The sequence below is a fragment of the Seriola lalandi genome, unplaced genomic scaffold (genome assembly GCF_002814215.2).
Source record: "Seriola lalandi dorsalis isolate HSWRI2012SDOR001 ecotype SW California unplaced genomic scaffold, Sedor1 jcf7180002052274, whole genome shotgun sequence".
NCBI classification, from domain to species: Eukaryota; Metazoa; Chordata; class Actinopteri; order Carangiformes; family Carangidae; genus Seriola; species Seriola lalandi.
Genome location: NW_019522827.1, coordinates 2,991,072 through 3,010,261, shown reverse-complemented (window position 1 = coordinate 3,010,261; position 19,190 = coordinate 2,991,072). Strand labels below are relative to the sequence as shown.

The following is a 19,190-nucleotide window of genomic DNA, read 5'->3' as shown; positions in this document are numbered from 1 at the left end:
TTTAGTCAAACCAATAACTTATTTATTTTTTACATAACATGTAAATCTTAACCTCTTCATTTCACCTAGTACAACAGAAGATTGCAGGTTTTAACAGACAGGGTTAGGGTCAAATTTAATATTTCTTGAGATAGTCTCAACTCATGTGACCCTGTTAAAACAGGCTTTCCTAAAAGGACCTTTATAGGCACTTAAAGCAGTGGGGTGTCCTCAATAGCTGTACCCTGTAATACTTGAAATGGAAAATAGTCTGGAACAATAATTGCTATTCATCTGTTTTACAGTTTTACTTAAAGTGTTCACTCTGATTACAGCTTTGTACCTGAAGGCCTCTTCGGTGAACGTGTCTATTGAAGCTATGTCTGATGAAATTAAATTTAGATGATCACTAAAAACTTTGCTTTAAATCTTTTATTTCTGAGGAATTTCCTAAGGCAACGAAATGATGAAATGTTCATGAAAAGCTGATAAATGTCAATTTGTATTAAAAAATGTTTTTCTAAGGGATTAAATTCTGATAAATACACACATAATGAAACTATTTAACCAAGTAGGTTAGACAATCCAGCCCCAGGACTCTAATTTCATACTTGATGGAGCCGCTGCACTTTCTCATCTCTGAATACCTTACTTTTACCTCTTGAGCATTCATACATATGAGTTTTTCATTCTGAGCCCCTGTAAACCCTCCTGTAGATCCTAGAAGTGCTGCTTTGTTGAATCACATGCGATGCAACCCCCTCAGATTTCCTCTTCATCCTTTAAGGTTTGGGTGTTATCGTCTTTCCATTTTCTCACACAGTTGAAACGTTTCATATCAAAGATTTTCAGGCTTTTTTCTATGTGCTTGCTCCTGCATTGATGTAGTCGGTTGATGGGCGGAGCAGGAGCAGCGAAAGACACTGGATTCTTGTTTCAAAGTTTGGTTCTTTGGTTTCAGCATCTTTGTTTAATGTGGCAAAGAGGATGATTAAAGGTCTTGGGTCTCAAGTGAATCATTCTTGTCATAGCTTCCTCTGTGACCATGTCATCAGGTGTAGGATTTAGAGCCTGAGATTTAGTGACACGTGTCATACAGGCATATAAACAGAGTAATTCAATGAGAAATAAAAACACGTTTGAAATTGCCACAGTGACGGTTTAAGGCTGCTCCGCTGAGACCAATGGGACACTGTGTAATAAAGCTGACGATGAATGAAAGCATTTGGAGGAATAGGCATAAACTGAATCTTGCTCTCAGTGAGCTTTACTGCTGCTATATGCAGAGCGATAATGTGCCCTCAGGACATCATACCACACCCAAAAATAAGCATTGTTGAGAGAGAAATACCCACATGCTGCAGAATTCAGCTCCCGGCGTACCTCACGCTTGCAGTGTTACGGCACACTGGGAGTACACATCATTTTGTGGGTATTCCCTTTTCAGTGTTGTTACTCACCCTGCTCACTTTGGTGTGGTGGTAAACCCCAGTGTCTCGCTAAATTCACTGTATTTGTGGAGTGAATGCAGCAGTGTAGGAGTGCTCCGTATTTAAAGAGAAACCAGTGATGCTTTGGACCCTCAGTTTTCAGCTGAAATGACTGGGAATCGTTACTTAGCTTTGTGATGAGAAGTTAGACACAGTGTAGAGTCGGTCAATATTTTGTTTGAACATCAGTGTTAATATGAATGAATGATACAGATGCGAGGCTCTACTGAACTTACTCATTCGGGTTAAGATTTGTTTGACTGCTAACTATGTAACAAACAGCAAACACCGACCAACATCAGTATTTGTACATGGAGTTTTGCTTCGAGACACTCGACAACTTTAAATCCAACATTCACACTACTCTTTGCTCTGTTTTCGTCTCCATTAACTCATTAAAGGCTCCGAAGAGCTGAGGGGAGCTGCAGAGGTCGGTCACACAGTGATGCTTTTCACATTACAGTCATTTGACCAAATTTTAATCTAAAAAGATCTATTAGCACAGCTTTAAAGTTACTTATTAAAATAAAATGAAACCCGATTCATGCATCGTTTATCTTGCCCACTTTTGTTTGCTTCACTGTGAGAAACTCTACTTTAAGCGAAGTCTTAATAAATGTATAACAGTATACCAAACTATGACACTGATTATTGAACTGAAAATACCATAAATAACAACCTCCCAATTATTGTAAATAATTATTGGAAAATAGTATGCCAAAAAAACCACAACCTTCACAAACGTACACGTTGACATGGTTTGTATTTAATACAGTATAGCTTGATTCAATAGTCATACGAATGATAAAGTAATAGGTTATAACAGAACAAATATAAAATTAATGTAGATAACTGTATAATCCTGGGTAATTGTATGAAAACAGTTGTTGAATACAATAGAAAAATAAAATACGGCACATTTTGCGTCCATCATTGAAAGGAAAAATAATTCTAAAATCAGAATGCATGAGGATGGCAGACTTAAAAAATGCTTCACTACAAGCAAATTCAATATGAATTCTGTAGTAAAGAACACATTTTTTTTTCACCCAGCAACAACATAATGCAACATATGACACAAAGACACTCAGTATTTGTACATGTACTCTATAATAATGGCAAGACATTGGGACCAGATGAAAGCACTGATTACAACCACAGTCTGTAGAACTTAAAGTAACACAATAATAATGAAAATATACTTCAGACACAATTTCTGACTCTCAAGTGCCCAAGAAGGACTTTATAGGGTGTAGGCACAGACCTGTGCACGCTTATTCAGCTATTCTATCTTTAATATCTGGTTTCCCTGTAAAATCCTCCTGATTTGTCCCAATAAAGCTCTATGCAGACGTTTACAGTAATTCCAAAATGTCACTAAATGTTTTATATTTAAGCATTACTAAATTTAACAATAACAATCAAGTTATCCCAGCATCACGTGTAGACCTACAGAATTACTATTAAGTTTTATCTGTCATCCCATCCTCTCGCTGTAACGATTAATCTCAGCGCACAGTGGGAATAGTTATTTAAAAGTGCTAAGACATGATTTGTGTAAAAAAAAAAAAAAAAAAAAAAAAAAAAAAAAAAAAAAAGAAAAAAAAAAGTATTGCACTACTCATGAGGTCTTAACTGATGACTTACACAGATGTATGCTTCAATGGCTTAGTCACCGCAGCATGGACTGCTCTAAACAAGTGTGTATGTGTGTATGCAAGTGTGGGCGAGGTTGAGCAATACATTCCCACAATCACTAAAGCATGATGGCACTGCTCGTGAGCAAAGGCGGTCATAGACACAGGTCACTGCACTGCAGGGCAGGAAATCTCAATGTTTAGGTGAGACGGAAGGCATCTGGGCTTCAGTGGATACATTGGAAAAAACAAAACAAAACAAAAAACTAAAGAGGAATTCACATGGACAGCAGTTTAATGAGTGATCACAGACGTGATGTAACAGCCATTTGGGAGATTAGAGCCTGATAATTTTGGATGTGCTCTTCCCCTCCTTAGCGCCATATTTACTGAGGCAGAGGAGAATGCATCATGCAAGAAATACAACAACTGAAGTTTCTTTTTGGGTAGTCTCACCTCCTTGTGTTCAGTGCGACACTCCTGAGACGATGCAGAGCTAGCTCGTACCATCTACGTAACCATGTGCTAAGAATCCACTGCGGTGAACGCAGCATTGACTGGACACAGGAGGTGAAAAAACTACGCTATTATTGTTGCTTGAGAGTGGTGATTAAACTCTCTGTTTGGAATAAAAAATGGTGTGCTTGGTTAAAGGATCATTTCACCCCAAAATTAAAATTGTGTCCATAACTTCTCATTCATCACTTGAAACTCCAATGAATAAAATTTGTTTTAAAAAAAAAAACCATAACGTTACCCACTGTACTCCCATCATCATCCCAGCTTAGTGCTTACACCGCATGCATCCGACCAAAGTACTGTTTGTGTACAAGAAGTACTTATGTCTAGTGGGAATTCATTTGGCCACAAAAACCTGGGACTTTTCTACAGCAGTTGTTAGGAGAAGAGTGACATGGGCATGTTGAGAATTTGACTGAAATTGCAATTAAAAGTCAAATTCATTGTTTTGTAGCCATAGAAAAAACTTCAGTGGAATTTTAACTGATACCTGATAAGGGGACAATGATTGACTTTTTATTTTGGGGTGAATTACTCCTTTAAAAAGGTCCCGAAACCATTTGTTTGAAGTGGCATATAAATTAACAAAAGGTCAATGAGCATTACCTCGATCATTTCACCCAATGTCCCTGACCACAGACCACGAAACTGCACAACACTAGAGCAGTGTGTTCACTCTGCCACGTATTTTCTGAGATATGTTCAGCAAAAAACAAAATGTCACATTGTTGGCAGCCAGAATGTTATCAGACTGAAACATCATAATGTCAACACTCAAGCCTTTCACTGTCGCTGTCTCGTCCTGGTCTGCCAATGAAGAATGGCCTAGTTTCAAATGACAGCATCTGTGAGGAAGTTACTCTCCTGAATTCACTAATTGGTCGCACAGCACGGCTTGGGGTTAACAGATCGACTGCGGAAATCGCAGGGCTCACGGATTGGTTCGGGAAGTCGGGGGCTGAAGCTCACTGATTGGCTGGGAGCAGGCCCTGTCTTTGGGCGTGCTCCAAAATGGCATTGTAGCAGAAGTAGTACTGGTCCGGGGTTTGAATGCTGAAGGCTCTCTGTGTTCTCATGCGTCGCACCGTCTGGCACACATTTAGTGAGCCCACGTCCTGTAGCTGGGACAGACAGATGTCCAGGGCACAGAAGGTACCTGCCAACAACAGGTAGTTTTTTTTTTCTTTTTTTTTTTTTTAAGTGACACATTTTAAAAAGAGATTACTGACAATGGAGCACAACTGTTCTTACCATCATGAAAAAAAAATGAGGCTTTGGTGAAACACTCTGTGTTATCCAGATTATATGACGCTTGAAGTTCATAGTATAATTTCATAACTGGGTGTCCAACATTTTTCAGTCCTTGAAATATACTTACTTACCACTGTATTAGGTACGCCGAGCTGGAGCTGATGCAGTTCAACACAAAAGTCCTAAAATAAATCCTTCCTTCGTGAAGGTTATAGTATTCAGTTTTCATTGTACCTGTTTTAGCGAGGTGTTTATTCAACTTTATGATTATTGTAGAAGACGTATCTAAACTGTGTTGCATTGCACTGAAGTGTTTCTGTAATTTAACCTACTCTCATTAACATGACAGGGCTGGACAAAATAATCAGTATAACGTGACCTTCATGAAGGAGTTATTGCAGGACTTAAGATATGATGGTAAATGCCAATAATCAGACATCAGGCTTTCAGAGAGATGCAATCTCAGGGTCTCACCTGTTCTCCCAATCCCTGCACTGCAATGGACAACCATCGGGGGTCCCAGCGGGTGGCCCGTCCACTTAAGTCCCAAAACCTTCACCATTTTCCTCTGCTGTCTCTTCACAGCTCCCAGGAAGTCAATGAGAGTCACAGCGGAGGTGGGAACGCCATAATCGGGCCAGCTGAGGTACTGGAAATGACTCACTTGTCTCTGTTCACATGTCTGAACGGATAAAAACATATTTTGACAGTCACATGCTTGATGTACATTCAAAAAAGCATTGTGCTCTTTAAATATGGCCCCACTGCAACATTGATAGGAATAAGTGAGATGAGAATTGAAACCACTCATGTCGGTAAATATGAATTTAGCTTAGCTGAGCATCAAAACTGGACGCAAGGGGAAACAGCCAGCCTGACTCAAAGCAAAGTTAAAAAAATCTGCCTACCAACAGCTCAAAATCTTTACTGCAGAACACAGCTTATCTCATTTGTCTTATCTGTACATAAACAGAAACGTGAAACTGACAATTTGTGGCTTTGATTACTTGGCCCGGAGCAGTGGCTTTACTGGGCCAAGAAGTGGTTCTAGCAGAGTTAGTGTGGGAGAAGGATGTCTGGGTTACACTGCTGCCCCTGCTTCCATCTGACCCAGATAAAGAGAGGGAAATGGATCTCACTATAGCAATTTATTGACCAGAATTTCCACTGCAAAAATATTTTTGACCCTGCTATCAGAGTGCGAATTATACTATGACAACTGGGAGGGTCAACTTTTTCACCGGGTGAAAGAAACCCAGTATAGTGCAGGCGTCAAGGTTAAGAAATGGGGTGTCTGAAATTGTATTATAAGATTGTTCCAGGCATGAATGTCCAGGTAAGAAGGGTATATATATTTCAATCCCCGAACTGTTGTTTTTACCTATTGTGGTGGGATCCAAGTCTTAATCAGAGGGGTCAGACCCCCCCCCCCAACCCCACCTGTAATTTGAACCCTGTTATGCTGCGTCATGTGCCTTGTATGCAATTTATTTTCCCCAAAGTTGTTCGGTGACAAAGTGCGTATTGTTGCTAGAAGAAAAACATCATACAGTGGTTCATGGTTCTCTTTACCTCAGTGTTGTGCAGTTCGAGGGTTGTGTGGTTGTAGTGGGTGTGGTGGTCCACTCTTTGGTTCACCACTGCCATGTGGCCATAGACCTCTTGTCCCCCTTCCTCCAGTGGCCAGTACTGTCCGCATTTCCTCCGACTGCCCTCGTCTGTCCTGCAGCACAGAGACAGGACGTACTTGATGAAATAAATGTAAGTCATGGTTCTTACCCGACAAAGTGTTTATGACTCAACAATAAAGTATGAACTTTTATTGGTGTTTAACTCAAATTACCTGGTTGTCATGACGATAACAAGCACGTTTTGTTCCCAGACCATTCTCCAGAAATCCCCGTAGGTCCTTTCCAATGGTCCTACGCAGAGCAACAGGAGATTTAAATTAAATATGATGTAGCAGTTTTGAGTGCTAGGCCTAAATGGGCAGATACATTTGAGTACGCCAAGCATGTGGTGAAGTGGACCTGACCAAACAAGATTTACGTGACTAAATGCCACTGAATATTAATATCAGGAACTTTGTGATCAATAGCTAAACACAGTAAACTGGAAATTCGTTTGTTATAACTTTAGATTAAAATAGAATTAATCAAAAAATATGAGTCAGTTGTCTTTTTGCATTTGGACAAATTATGAGACAAAAAAAACATCTTTTCGTATATAATGCGGTCGAAGACAATATTACCAGTAAATGTAGCCTCAAAAATTACTACATAGTTGAATCAACACCAACAACATTGTGTCTATCAGAGAATAATATTTAATTATAACAAATTATATTGAATCTGCTTTGATTTTCAAAATTCAGATTTTCTGGACAAAGATAATTAAGTTGCCTTACATCTCTTTAGTGATGACACATTTAGTATATAAACATAAATTAGTATTCAAGTCTGCTGTAAAATTTAAACATTATCTAAGGGCAATGTAAGCATCATTTAAAACAATATTAAAATGAATGAGGAGCAAAGAGTATAATCTCTTAATATTTCAGAGTAATCCAGAGAACATTAACCAAGATTCTGTGATAGCCGTCATACCTTGAGTACCAATGTATGCATTCTTCTGTTTATACCCATCCATGAAGCTGGCATTGATGTAGTCTGATCTCTGTAAGAACAACAAAGATTTATCCCAAAGATGGAAGGAACCATTGCAACAACTGGAGTATATTATGTAATTTCACTAAAGAAGTGAACTGTGCTGTGATCTCAATGAGACTGTAGAGCTCAGTTGTCTACATGAGGCTGCAGGACTATTGGATCATTTTAGAGGATTAAAAGCAGCACAATCAAAGTACTTTGGTTATACTTTTTCTCAGACTGCCAAGTATTCTGCTTTACAAAGGAGCTGATATCAGTCCAGTGTGGCAGCCTGTCAAACGTTTGAAGCCTGACACATTTTCTTTTTGGCCGCTGAGTAACCATGAAAGCAACTGGTCTTTTTTTTGCTATGGCTGACACCTGTAACATGCAGATTCTGAAGAGCACCAACCTCGTTCCTTCTGGGTTTCAAACGAACTCTTGTTTGATCAAGGCACAGCACGTCTCCGTAGCGATTCCTCTCCTGATTATAGACTGCTCTGTAGACAACACAAAGAAACTATGAGTGGCACCTCTGACCTTTTTCAGCAAACAATGATGATCTACAGATTGTAAATCCGATTTCCCAAGTATGTGTTATTTCTGTTTAGATAGCTACATTAAAAACAAGTTACTTTGAAGACAGTAACCATCTCAACCTCCTGGGATAAATACATATTAAAGTAATATAGCTTCTGACAGTGACATGTACAGTGTGTGAGATGAAGGATGAGCAGTGTACATTATCAGAAGCTTAGATTTATCATGTTTTTCTGATGGCATTTTTTGTATAGTCAGCTCAAGTCAACTTTATTAACACAGCTTGAGCTGACAAAAGGACAGTTAAAATAAATAAAAGCAAGAAAAACAAATAAGTAAACATACTAACAAAAACGAGAAAAAATGAATCATGAACATGACGGACTAAAAGGTTACAGAGCTAAGAAGGCCAGTGAATAAAAATTTGTCTTTAGCTTAGATTTAAAAATATTAGAACAGAATAATAATCGTGATGGTGGAACAGACAGGAGGGATGAGCTTTCAGATCTGAGATTGAGGAGCTGAGTGCCAATGGATAAGATCTGTGATGTACGGTGGGGCCTGACCATTAACAGCCTTAAAATTAATCAGGCAAGGTCTTAAGCTGAATTCTGAAGTGAGTACATAGACAGGGTATACGTGCTATGGGTTGCATCTTATTTATTTAAAATCTTCAACAAAACATTTGATAACTGCCATTTTGTCTGCTTCTGCTAGTAGTGTGGGTTTAGATCAACAATCTTAATCATTGTTACTGATTACTTGTAATAAAAGTAAAGCACTTTTACAATTTCATGCACCAGATAAACACAAGTAGCAAAAGCCAGGACAGTGTGATGGTGCACTGTGCAGTGGAGTCTGAGATTATTATCCATATATGAGAGGAGAAAAGTGTTTGTTTCATGGGAAATTAAATAAACTAATTGCTTTTCATTAAAGGTATGCATTGAGTATGCATTATGTGTAATTATTCATTTTTTGAGTAATAATCCCATCTCTGTGACAAAAATGCAGAGCACCAAATGTTAACCCTACGCCTTCAGCGTGTGTGCGCTGCTGTAAACTCACTGTGCACAGTGGAAGGTTCCAGGCGGAGGTTCTTTGCGGAGCTCCTCATACTCCTGATGGATGCCTGAGCGCTGAAGCCTGCCGAGGTGCGTCAGCAGCTCCTGCGGGCGCATGGCCTCGGGTCCGGGAGCGTGGATGGAAGTTTCTTCCAGTGGGATACCCACCAGCTCGTCCACGGGGTCCACTCTGCCATTCTGGCCGGCCAGTAGCTGCTGGTTCCAGCTGTACGCGTCCAGAGGCAGCAGGCCACCGAGGTGCTGGGGGAGACAGTCTCGGGGGAGGTGTTGGCGCAGCTCGGCCATTTTTACCATCTGAACCTGGAGTTAGATGAGACAGAAACCCAGTGGAGACAGATTTGAGGCTTTAGCTTCATGTTTGAAATGAAACTGTTAAATTAGTCCCAGAATCCTTTGAAACGTTGAAGTTTTTTCTATTCTCATGTCAAAAAGTAATTATTAATTGTTCTTATTCATGATTTCATACATAATCCATAAACAATATTTACAGTCGACCACCGGGTTACACAGAAATCTATACCAATCACATTCTTCAGAAACAGTAACGTGGCAGGGTGATTGATTCCAGTGATTCAGGCGTTGACATCACAGTGATGTCTGTGGGGCGGAGGGTGGTTAGAGAGAACCGATCACAACAATCACTGACACTGAACTACCTGCTCACTTATTGTTTGTCATTCCAGAAAAACTACAGTGAATCTTTTTAGTAAAGTTTTTAGTAAAGTATAAACATGCAGCTGAAGAGCTGTGTGAAACGTGTGAAATCCCAGCAAGGAGCTCCTCCACTTACTCTCTCCCGAAGTTTCTCCTTGAGAAGCAGGCTGAGCAGATTGTAGGGCACTCGGAACCAAACAGGGGCCCCGACAATCAACACCTTCTTCAGCCTGGCAGGGAACGCCCCCTGGTGGAGAGAGACATTAACAGCTTATAATCGAGATTCAACAGGGTTTATTTCATTCTTCCTTCCTATGCCAATTCTTTGTGTCGGAAATAAAGTAGAAAGAAAAGGTGCTCCACCAAGGGTAAAGAAGCTCACCCTTTCAGTTAATTACTTCTTGAGGGACAAGCATATATTGGAGAGGATCCAAACATAATTTCTTTATACTTTCTCTACTTTATATTGTGGTGCTCTATTCCTGCATATAAAATAAATTCTCCCGAGGACATATAAACTACTCCAGACAATTTTTCGATCAATATGTGGGCACAAAATAGAGGCCGCTGCTGCTGATGCGGCCACATAAGTGTCTGTGTTATTGACTTCAGATGACATACTACATGACCATTGAAGCATAAATCACTTAGATGCAGGGAGACGTGCAGGTAACTGCCAAAATAAGCACCACTCTGAGTATTACACATCCATGGCGTATGGATTAAATACTTCTTATGCTTGTCACCTCGTTCGGTGAGCAATTCATTCTGCCCTTTGGACGGGCATAAAACTCCTATAAAGACACCAGCCTGCTCCTTCCCAGGATGAAGGTTATAGCTCTACAGTTATGTATTTCCCTTGTCCTGGCAGGGAGTGAATCACTTTGAACAACACCAGAAAATTCAACCAACCTCCTTTCAATATATGTAGTTATGTTTATATCTAATCCTGTTAATATTATATTGTGTGTTTCCCAGGGTCATGCATCTCATTCTCTCAGATATTGGTCTTTGTTTGGTACATACATTTAGTCTTACGTGCATATGTGATTCTAACCTTCAGTAAATTGAGGATCTTCTTGCTCAGGTCCAGCTCAAAGTTTGTGTAGTTGGATCCTGCCATGTCGTAAATGAACACCAAGCCGTTCCTCTGGGTCTCAAAGCTGTGGAAAAACCAGAAAGGTGAGTGTTTATGTTTATGATATATATTACACAGGTAACCTTTAACTTATGCAGGCAAGTGCAACCCCCCCCCCCTTCCTCCCCAACACAGCGGACAGACCAGTTCAGTGAATGAATATGCAATGAATAGTGTGTACAGATGAACAATACACAAAGTGAACAGTTCAACAGTGATTAATAGAGGGGACTTCCTGTGATCATTATAAATGAATAATAATTATAGTGTGGATAGACTAAACAGTAGAATGAGCCACATAAGCAGAAAGAAAAATATGTTCAGGTGAAAATATTCCATAAAGATTGAAGACGGACGATATTCAGGCTGTAAAACTCAGACCACAGCCCTCACCTCTCCACAGCTCGATCCAGGAGATAGAAGAGGGCCTGCAGCACCACGTGGTTGCCTGTCTTGTTGGGGTGGTGGAGTTTAGCCGTGTACAAGGCGATGGAGGCCCCTGAGGGGTCCCGTACACTCTGAAAGTACACAATACTAACAGGTTACATCAGCCGTCAGCCTCGTGGGACAAGTTATTCACCATTTCACTGCCAACTCTCAAATATCTTGTGCTGAACTGCGCAATGTATACGAACACTCGGTCACACATATGCAGATACAAACACTGAAATGTGTGTTGTCCCTTTTATTCCGAAAATGTTGGTTTCTGATCACTTTTTCATGTGGGTGTTATGTTTTTCAAGTGGATTGACTCAGATGTGTTTTTCATAGAAATCATGTGGCCACTGGAAGGAGATTGCTGGGGTTGGTTTGCAGTGTGACAACAAAGCAGCCAAATGGAAGCTATTCAGAAATGAAGGATGAACAATGACCACAGGGGGGCACTTAAGTTCATATGCTGGTTACTGGCACACTGCCAAAAGGGGCTGTCAACAATTCAGCAGGAGGAACAATTCTTGTCAGTAATGATGCTGCAGATCTCACAGCTCTGCCGTTCTTTCTGAGAAGGACACAGATCATATTTTCATGTCAGAGCTGATCAGATTGAAGGCTGCTGCCGGTGTCGTAAGAACCTGAGGGTCTTTATTTGAATGAAGCCGGCGATACTCCAGAACCGGCCTTTGTAAGCAAATAAGCTCATGCTCTCGGGCATGGGGGCTAAAAATACCTCAGACAGGATATGAAACCCGCTGCTGAGGCTGGAGAACTCAGACGTCAGACAAGAGGATGTACAGCATCAATGCCACTGTGGCACGTCAATGGGGAAGGAAGAGGGGAAATGCAGGGAGAGTGTGAGTGAGTGCGTGTGTGTGAGTGCATGTGTGCGTGTGTGTGTGTGTGTGTTTGTGCTGGGGGGGGGGCATCTTTTATGGTTGTGATTTGGCTGACAAAGGGCTAAGTTTATCTGGCACAGGAACACCGGGTTGGACCCCTGAATTCCTGATTATGGGGGTTTGCACTCAGATTTATTCTGCAAACCTTCTTGTTAATGAAAAGTGAGTCCATTACAGTTGGAAGTTTAAGTTATTGATTGATTGATCCTCAAGCCAAGCCATTTCCTCTACAAGTCCAAAATAGCCTAAATTTCTGAAAGGGAACAACTTGTCTGTGGCACTCAGACCCGAGCTCACTGGTTCCTACTGAAAAAAAAACAGGTCACAAATAAATAATTTAATTTATAAAAAGGGGTCAGTAAATCCCAAAACATCAGAGCATTGTGTTTTTTTATTTACTCAAAGAAAAGCATTTATTGGGGACTATTTTCAGATGCGGATTAATACAGATTGAGTGTTTCTAAAAGGCATACATGACACCAACATGGTTAATGTGTGCTCTACTCAAAAAAAACTACAGTACACATGTTCATCATAATGAAGGGACATGTGTCTCCAGCGTGTCTCACTGATGTTTCTTACTCATTTTAGAACAACAATGAAGCTGCACGTCACAGAGGAACAAGATCATAAAAGCTTTGGATACACAGACTTGTTTAATTTGTCGTGTTTATAATAAGTATAGAACATCGCCTGTCTTACACTTGTTCTGTTACATGACAAAACACTGGAATATTCCATTTAAGGGATGCCAAATGGTCAAGATTTAGAGGGCCCACTTACCAACACAGTAAACTTTCCACTGAGCAGCTCCGAGCGCAGAGGCTCCTCCTGAGGCTGGAGTCTGACGATTCCTTCTTTAAGACGCGTTTCCTGAAGAAAACAGATCACAGCATGTGAAATGACGCTCTGCTGTTACTATAACAGGCCATCACTTTGAGTTGAATTCTTCCCCTGTGAACAATAGGGAATTGCATGCCTGACTTTCCTGCCAGGAGGATCCCTCTCTGCATGGTTTACACTCCCTTTTTTTTCACCCTCCCCCACGGAGGTTGTGTGAGAGTTTCTTGAACTTACTCTGAGCCCCAGCTTGGAAGGTGTCATTTCCATTCACAGTTTTATCTCCCGATTTTCTTATTTTTAATGATACGCAATTACGAGGACTGATGAGGTAGGGATCAGCCTCACCTATTTAAGTTACACTGATTTTAATGCAGCATTTACTGAGGCTTCTACACTTGATATGTAGATGTAAACTGCCTTCATTTCAGTTACTGCAGCTCTTCTTTTTTACAAATCACATTATTATTGCTATTGAGAGAGAAATATATTATGTTGTAGGGCAGCCATATTCCAAGTCTTGTAATCAGTGATGCAAATAGGCCTAATGCCTGACAGTAAGATATGTATATGACAACTGACACTGATCTGTCATATCTTGAGAATGATTGATGACACTGAACCAAAAGACAAGTCTTGACTGTACTGTGAAATGTCAAACTGTCAAATTGTTCTACCGTTTGGAGAACAAGCCCAATGAGAGATTACTGTGACACGTTTTCATGGAGATTGTGACAATGCATTTTGGTTTTACAAAACAATCTAGTGTGTACTGAACATGAGCAAGAATATACAACATAAATTAATAAGAACAACATAATACAATAGAACTAAAATGATATGATTAAATCTGCAACTTGGAGACCATAAAGTAACAGACATGTAGGATCTGAAAGACGCAAAGACTCTCTGTAGGGCTGAGGGGAACTGTTCAGGGTTGGGTGTTTCTCTGTGGGTTTGTCACAACGAGGAACTTCTGTCACATACAAGTATATATAGATTATAGTCGCTTTAAATAACGTCTGTGTATAGGCTCACAGAAAGGTGTGAATTATTAAGAAAATCAATCATAAAAAAACATCCATTCACTTATTCAACATCTACTTTTCCCCCCTCTTTACTTTTCTAGTTAATCTTGATACATTTTTCATGTTGTCTATATCTGAACTCAATATGCAATAAATTAAAGTTTTGCAAACTAGTACAAACCTCTGCATACTTAGAAAGAAAAAACTGCTGCACCAAGGAAAAGAAAAATTAGTAAAAGGGAAAGTCATTATATGTCCATGTTTTCCTCATGTTTGTTAATTCACCTGTTAAATTTTTTTTTAAATTTGATTATATTGTTTTATTTTTGTTTTCATATTTTTTTTTATGTTTTCTTTGTGTCTGCAGCTGGAATACTTTTTCCTATTTTCAATTGTCTGTTCAATGTTGACAACCCCAGTAAAAATAGTTGCTAAAAAAAACCTGTGTGTGTGATAGTAAGTAGGACACGTGAAGCTCTTTTGTTCAGTGTTTACATGATCTTAGATTATGTTCTTGGCACTAAACATGGATTTCAGTTACTCGGTTACTAAGAAACAGCTTGTTGGCATTCAACCAGTCCCGCTCAGTTCTTAAAACTGTGCTGAAGTCGGGAGTGCTGAGTTTTAATAATATGTGATATTGTAGGAATTAGTATAAATAATTCATACAAATACATTTCAGAAACTTTGTTCGTGATGCTTAATTGTTTATCGAGGTGTGAAGATTAATAGATAAACAGCAAGTCACAAACCAAACAAGGATTGCACTGGAAACTTTCCCTCAAGTTTGTTCTAACAAATTACTTGTCCCCATCCTCTGTCCCGGTGCTGACACAGCATTAAACTGAGTTAAACGAACTGTGGTGTGGCAAGGGGGAGTCTAATCCTTCTCAAAGTCACACTCAAGGCTTTCAGAAATGAGTTGTGTTCATGCAGGCCAATCATTCATCGCGAATAATCAAATAAGAACCCACCTTGGTGACTGAAACGACTTCACTAAAAAAATAAATAAATAAAAAGGTAGGTGGTAAGATCCCGCCACGTCTTGAAGCTATTCAGGTCATTAGAGCCTGTGCGAGACGTCTGGGAACTTTCCGTTTGCTGCGGTGGATAAACCGGTGCAGATCTGAGCAGATAAATCCCATTTTCTATGTTCAAATGTGGCCAGAATGAAATCTACAGCAGTATAGACCATTCAGGGACAAATATGAGACTCCCTGGTAGTTACTACATGGCTCGGAGGAGAAGGTCTTGATTATATTATTATTATTATCTAGATGTTATTTTCAGATCATAAGGTAAATGAGACCTGCAGTCTGATCCACTGGCTCTGCCCTGAAGGTTTCATCTTGATCATCATTTTCCGGTTTGGTGGTAATAATATCACCAAGGTCACCAGCTGCTATTTCAGTGATATAAGTGAACAGACATCTTTTTCTCTAACACATTCAATTATGCTCTGCTCTCAGTGAGTCCTGACACTCCACTCGTCTTGTTCTCAGCTGTGGCACGCAGTCAGGTGGCCTCTCGACCTCTCTGTAGGTAAGACAGCTAGTTGCTATAGATATACTCCAATGAATGTTTTGAACTTGGGCCTGTTTCACTCTATGGTTCTCCCCAGGGAGGTGTTTAAAAGCACAGCAAACAAACAGGAAACGAAAAAGGTATTGTGCGCCTCGTATTTAAACTGTGTTATTCGACTTATCACGCATATGTTGAAAGCACCCTAATCTATCATTGTGTTTAATATTGTTCTACATGCAGACCCGTCGTGCCCTGTGAAACTTTATGATGTTCCTTATTTATGCTAACCTCATAACCTCAGCATTTACCAATGAATTTTACTGACGACAACACTTACTTCGTGATAAGCTTCAAGCTCTCTGGAAAGCCGAATAGGACTGCAGGCTGCTTCTTGAAATATCCTGCCAGTGTTTAATTCAGTGTGTTTGTGTGTGTGTGTGTGTGTGTGTGTGTGTGTGTGTGTGTGTGTGTGTCTGTGTTCTGATGCATCTGTTTAGACGATCTCTTGCTTGGCCGGGGCTTCTGAAGAAATTTGTTAAATAAAAAAGGGCCTTGTGTTGCTGTGGCTGTGGGTGTGGTGAAGACGCTCCACATTACCTCCTCCGTTCTACCCTGGGATCGACCTGCAGCTCAGTGCCGTTTCTCTGCGCTCTCTTTCAAATGCAGCAGTTTTAACGACGGCTACACTGAAATGTTCTGTTGCTTATTCTTTGTAATTTGTAACATGTCATCAGTTATTTCTGCCCATCTGAAATAACCACAAAGGTACCAAACTGCAGAGGCAATTAGTTACATTCTTGTGTCATAATTGTCCAAACAACAGGCTGAAATAATACAATTTCCTCTGTGAAAATAATGGCTGCTATACTGTATAATAAGCAAGAAAATGTTAGGTACACAAGAAAGATTGTTCCAATGTGGTTGTAGATTCTTGATAATGTTTGAAATAGAAAGTCTTTAAACTGATGAGGTACTTACATTTCTAAATTTAGATTACTGAAAACTGGAAACTATGTTTTCACCAAAGCAACCGGGGTAATAGCTTGAGATGAGTCAGCTCATCTAAAACAATTTCTTCACCTAATGACATTTGCCTTTTCTGGCTCTGTGCTGTGCAACAAGCCGACAATGCTGAAGCCAGGAGCTTTGGGTTTTTGTTGGCTTTGCGAGAACCTGTTGACAGCGGATGCGGCGTATGTCCGCGAGGTTTCCCTTCACCCGCTCATGACCTTGAATCAAGCTAATGAAGAGAAAGAGGTGGCGGTCTTTCCGAAAGACACCTGTACCTGTTTGCACAGTGGAGAGTGATGAGACGAGCTAATGTCTCTCTGCTTGTGGCTGTGTAACATTCATTACTTTAGAGCGACAGGGTATCAAACCACAAAGCTAGAGAGTAAACAAAACTGTGTCGGTAGAGTCGAGTATTGAGAAGTGTTGAGTATTTAAAGTTAGCGTCAAATGCTTAGGCCTGTTTACAATACTATACTATAGATTTGATATCGGTACCAAAATTCTGGTATTGTAAAACTTTGCTCATGCAGTTTGTATGTGTTCACAAACCCACAGACATATCTACAGACATTGTTTTCAAAAGGTGTGGACTTGCAATATGGGGACCAGAGGTTGCTACGTCGCCTAAATGTCCTCTAGTGCTGTGTGTACATAGGCAGCTGCAAACGTGTTTAAATCTACACGATTCTGTCTGTCTGTCCTTACCCTGTAGCTGTGGAAGAGCTCGATGGCACGGAGGACGTCAAACTTGCGAGCCATGAGGAACTTGACGGCTAATTCCCTCGACAGCGGTGACACGCCATGCTGACTGGTCCACTTGTTGATTTCCTCCAGAAACTGCCTGGTAGCCTGAAACAGACACAGATGTGGTCACAAACTCCCATAATCGAAGGGTCGAACAGGAAGGAAGTGAAACCGGGCTTTAAACTTGATACATCCTCAGAGGAAGTGTCATATACCGCCTCACAGAATATCCAACACAATTTGATGGCCTGGTTAGACATCTACGCTCGTGTTTCATGTGCTGTTGTATAGTCTGGAGAACAGTGAGGAACCCTGTGAGCGTGTATGCAGGCTGCACATAGACAGGGACGTACAAAATAAAATGTGTGCAGCCAAGCACGGAAGTTATTCCTCAGTTTTGCTGGTTCATCTCGTGTGTTAACCACAGCTATCTTGGGGAGAGACCTGGCACTTTGTAGAAGTCATGAAGGGACAAAGAAAATTCCATTGCATGGTTGAGCTAAAAAAAACAAACAAACAAACCAACAAAAAAAGGAACATTAACATTAACATTAACATTAAAACTGAAGAGTGAGGAATGTAAACAGGAGCATGAATTCTGTTCAGTAAAATGTTGACATAGTTTTTATGAAGTGAGGGCAGGAGCATGAGAGGGGAGGAAGATGGAATCCTGCTGAACTGGTGTTTATGAGTTGAAGCTGCAATAATGACAGGGTAACACACTCAGAGTTTGCATAGCACTTGGTAATAAAGCCAGTCATGTGTGTATTTTTCCGACTGCTGAGATATCGGTTAATGAAGCAGTTCTACATGATGTTTGGTGAAAGGATGTCATTGATGCAATGACAATTAAAAAAAAAAAGAGTTTTAGGTTTTATTTTTTTATTATTTATTTTTTTATGGTTTTCTGTTCCTCTTAGCATATGATGAACTGGCCATCAAACTCTTACACATGTGCATGTTTCGGGGTAAAGATGCCAATTAGTTTCCTGCAAAATCTGTCTACAACCACAGGAGACAAGAGCAAAGCAGAGAAGAAAAGAGCCAAAAACAAGGACTCATATTATGTTGGATTACTGGTGGTAACGTTTAACTCTCCATGGCATTAAGTGCCATTTAAAATTCAAAGACTGCTTCGATAGTTAAAAAAAAATAAAAAAACTTGCTACAGGTTTTCACAAAATCAAGTGCAACATATACTAACTCTGCAGTAACTGATTTTTTTTTTTGGCCAGCAGAAGAAAAAAAAAAAAAGCTATGACCACAAAACTCATATTATCACCATGTGCATTGATAAAAAGGTCAGAGTTAGCAAACAGCTGCTTATTTACACAGTGATACACACTATCACTGTCGCGTACAGTGGGCTTTTAGAGCTTTTTGCTGAAAACAGCTGCTGAAAAAGGAACACAGAGCGGTTAGACTGAACCAAAACAGCAAATTTGTGGGACGGAAAACCAAAAACAACTAACTAAAAGGTGCTGAGTCCGGTGATAACATTTAACATAGCCACTTTAAAACAAAGGAACTTAATTAGAGAAAGTTGGCTTGCTTCAGAATGTGTTTTTTGGGGTTTTCAGCAGACTGATTCAAATCTAAAAACATCCAGTTCAATTCATATCATACACTGCACTTGGAAAATGTTTTTACCATAAAAGACTCTCCAGCCATCTTGCGAATAACTTATGCATTTAGCCAGCAGTCTTTCAGGAGCTTCCTGTCCTCCCCTCTGGTCTTATTATACACTCCCTCAGGCCCAACCCCAACC

General features: G+C 40.1%; 1 protein-coding gene across 1 annotated transcript in view; it reads right to left on the bottom strand.

Annotated features, from left to right (window-relative positions):
• Positions 1 to 2,215: 2,215 nt before the first annotated feature.
• ptpn9a (protein tyrosine phosphatase non-receptor type 9a) overlaps positions 2,216 to 19,190 on the bottom strand; it is a 24,212-nt gene continuing 7,237 nt past the window's right edge. The window contains exons 2-13 of the mRNA XM_023400334.2: positions 17,384 to 17,527; positions 13,059 to 13,148; positions 11,335 to 11,459; positions 10,861 to 10,966; positions 9,940 to 10,050; positions 9,133 to 9,449; positions 7,937 to 8,024; positions 7,483 to 7,552; positions 6,720 to 6,798; positions 6,449 to 6,599; positions 5,351 to 5,558; positions 2,216 to 4,781 (exon numbers count right to left, since the gene is read on the bottom strand). Coding sequence (XP_023256102.1) covers positions 4,591 to 4,781; positions 5,351 to 5,558; positions 6,449 to 6,599; positions 6,720 to 6,798; positions 7,483 to 7,552; positions 7,937 to 8,024; positions 9,133 to 9,449; positions 9,940 to 10,050; positions 10,861 to 10,966; positions 11,335 to 11,459; positions 13,059 to 13,148; positions 17,384 to 17,527 — 1,680 coding nt within the window. The 3' untranslated portion in view covers positions 2,216 to 4,590. The remainder of the gene's footprint in view (positions 4,782 to 5,350; positions 5,559 to 6,448; positions 6,600 to 6,719; positions 6,799 to 7,482; positions 7,553 to 7,936; positions 8,025 to 9,132; positions 9,450 to 9,939; positions 10,051 to 10,860; positions 10,967 to 11,334; positions 11,460 to 13,058; positions 13,149 to 17,383; positions 17,528 to 19,190) is intronic.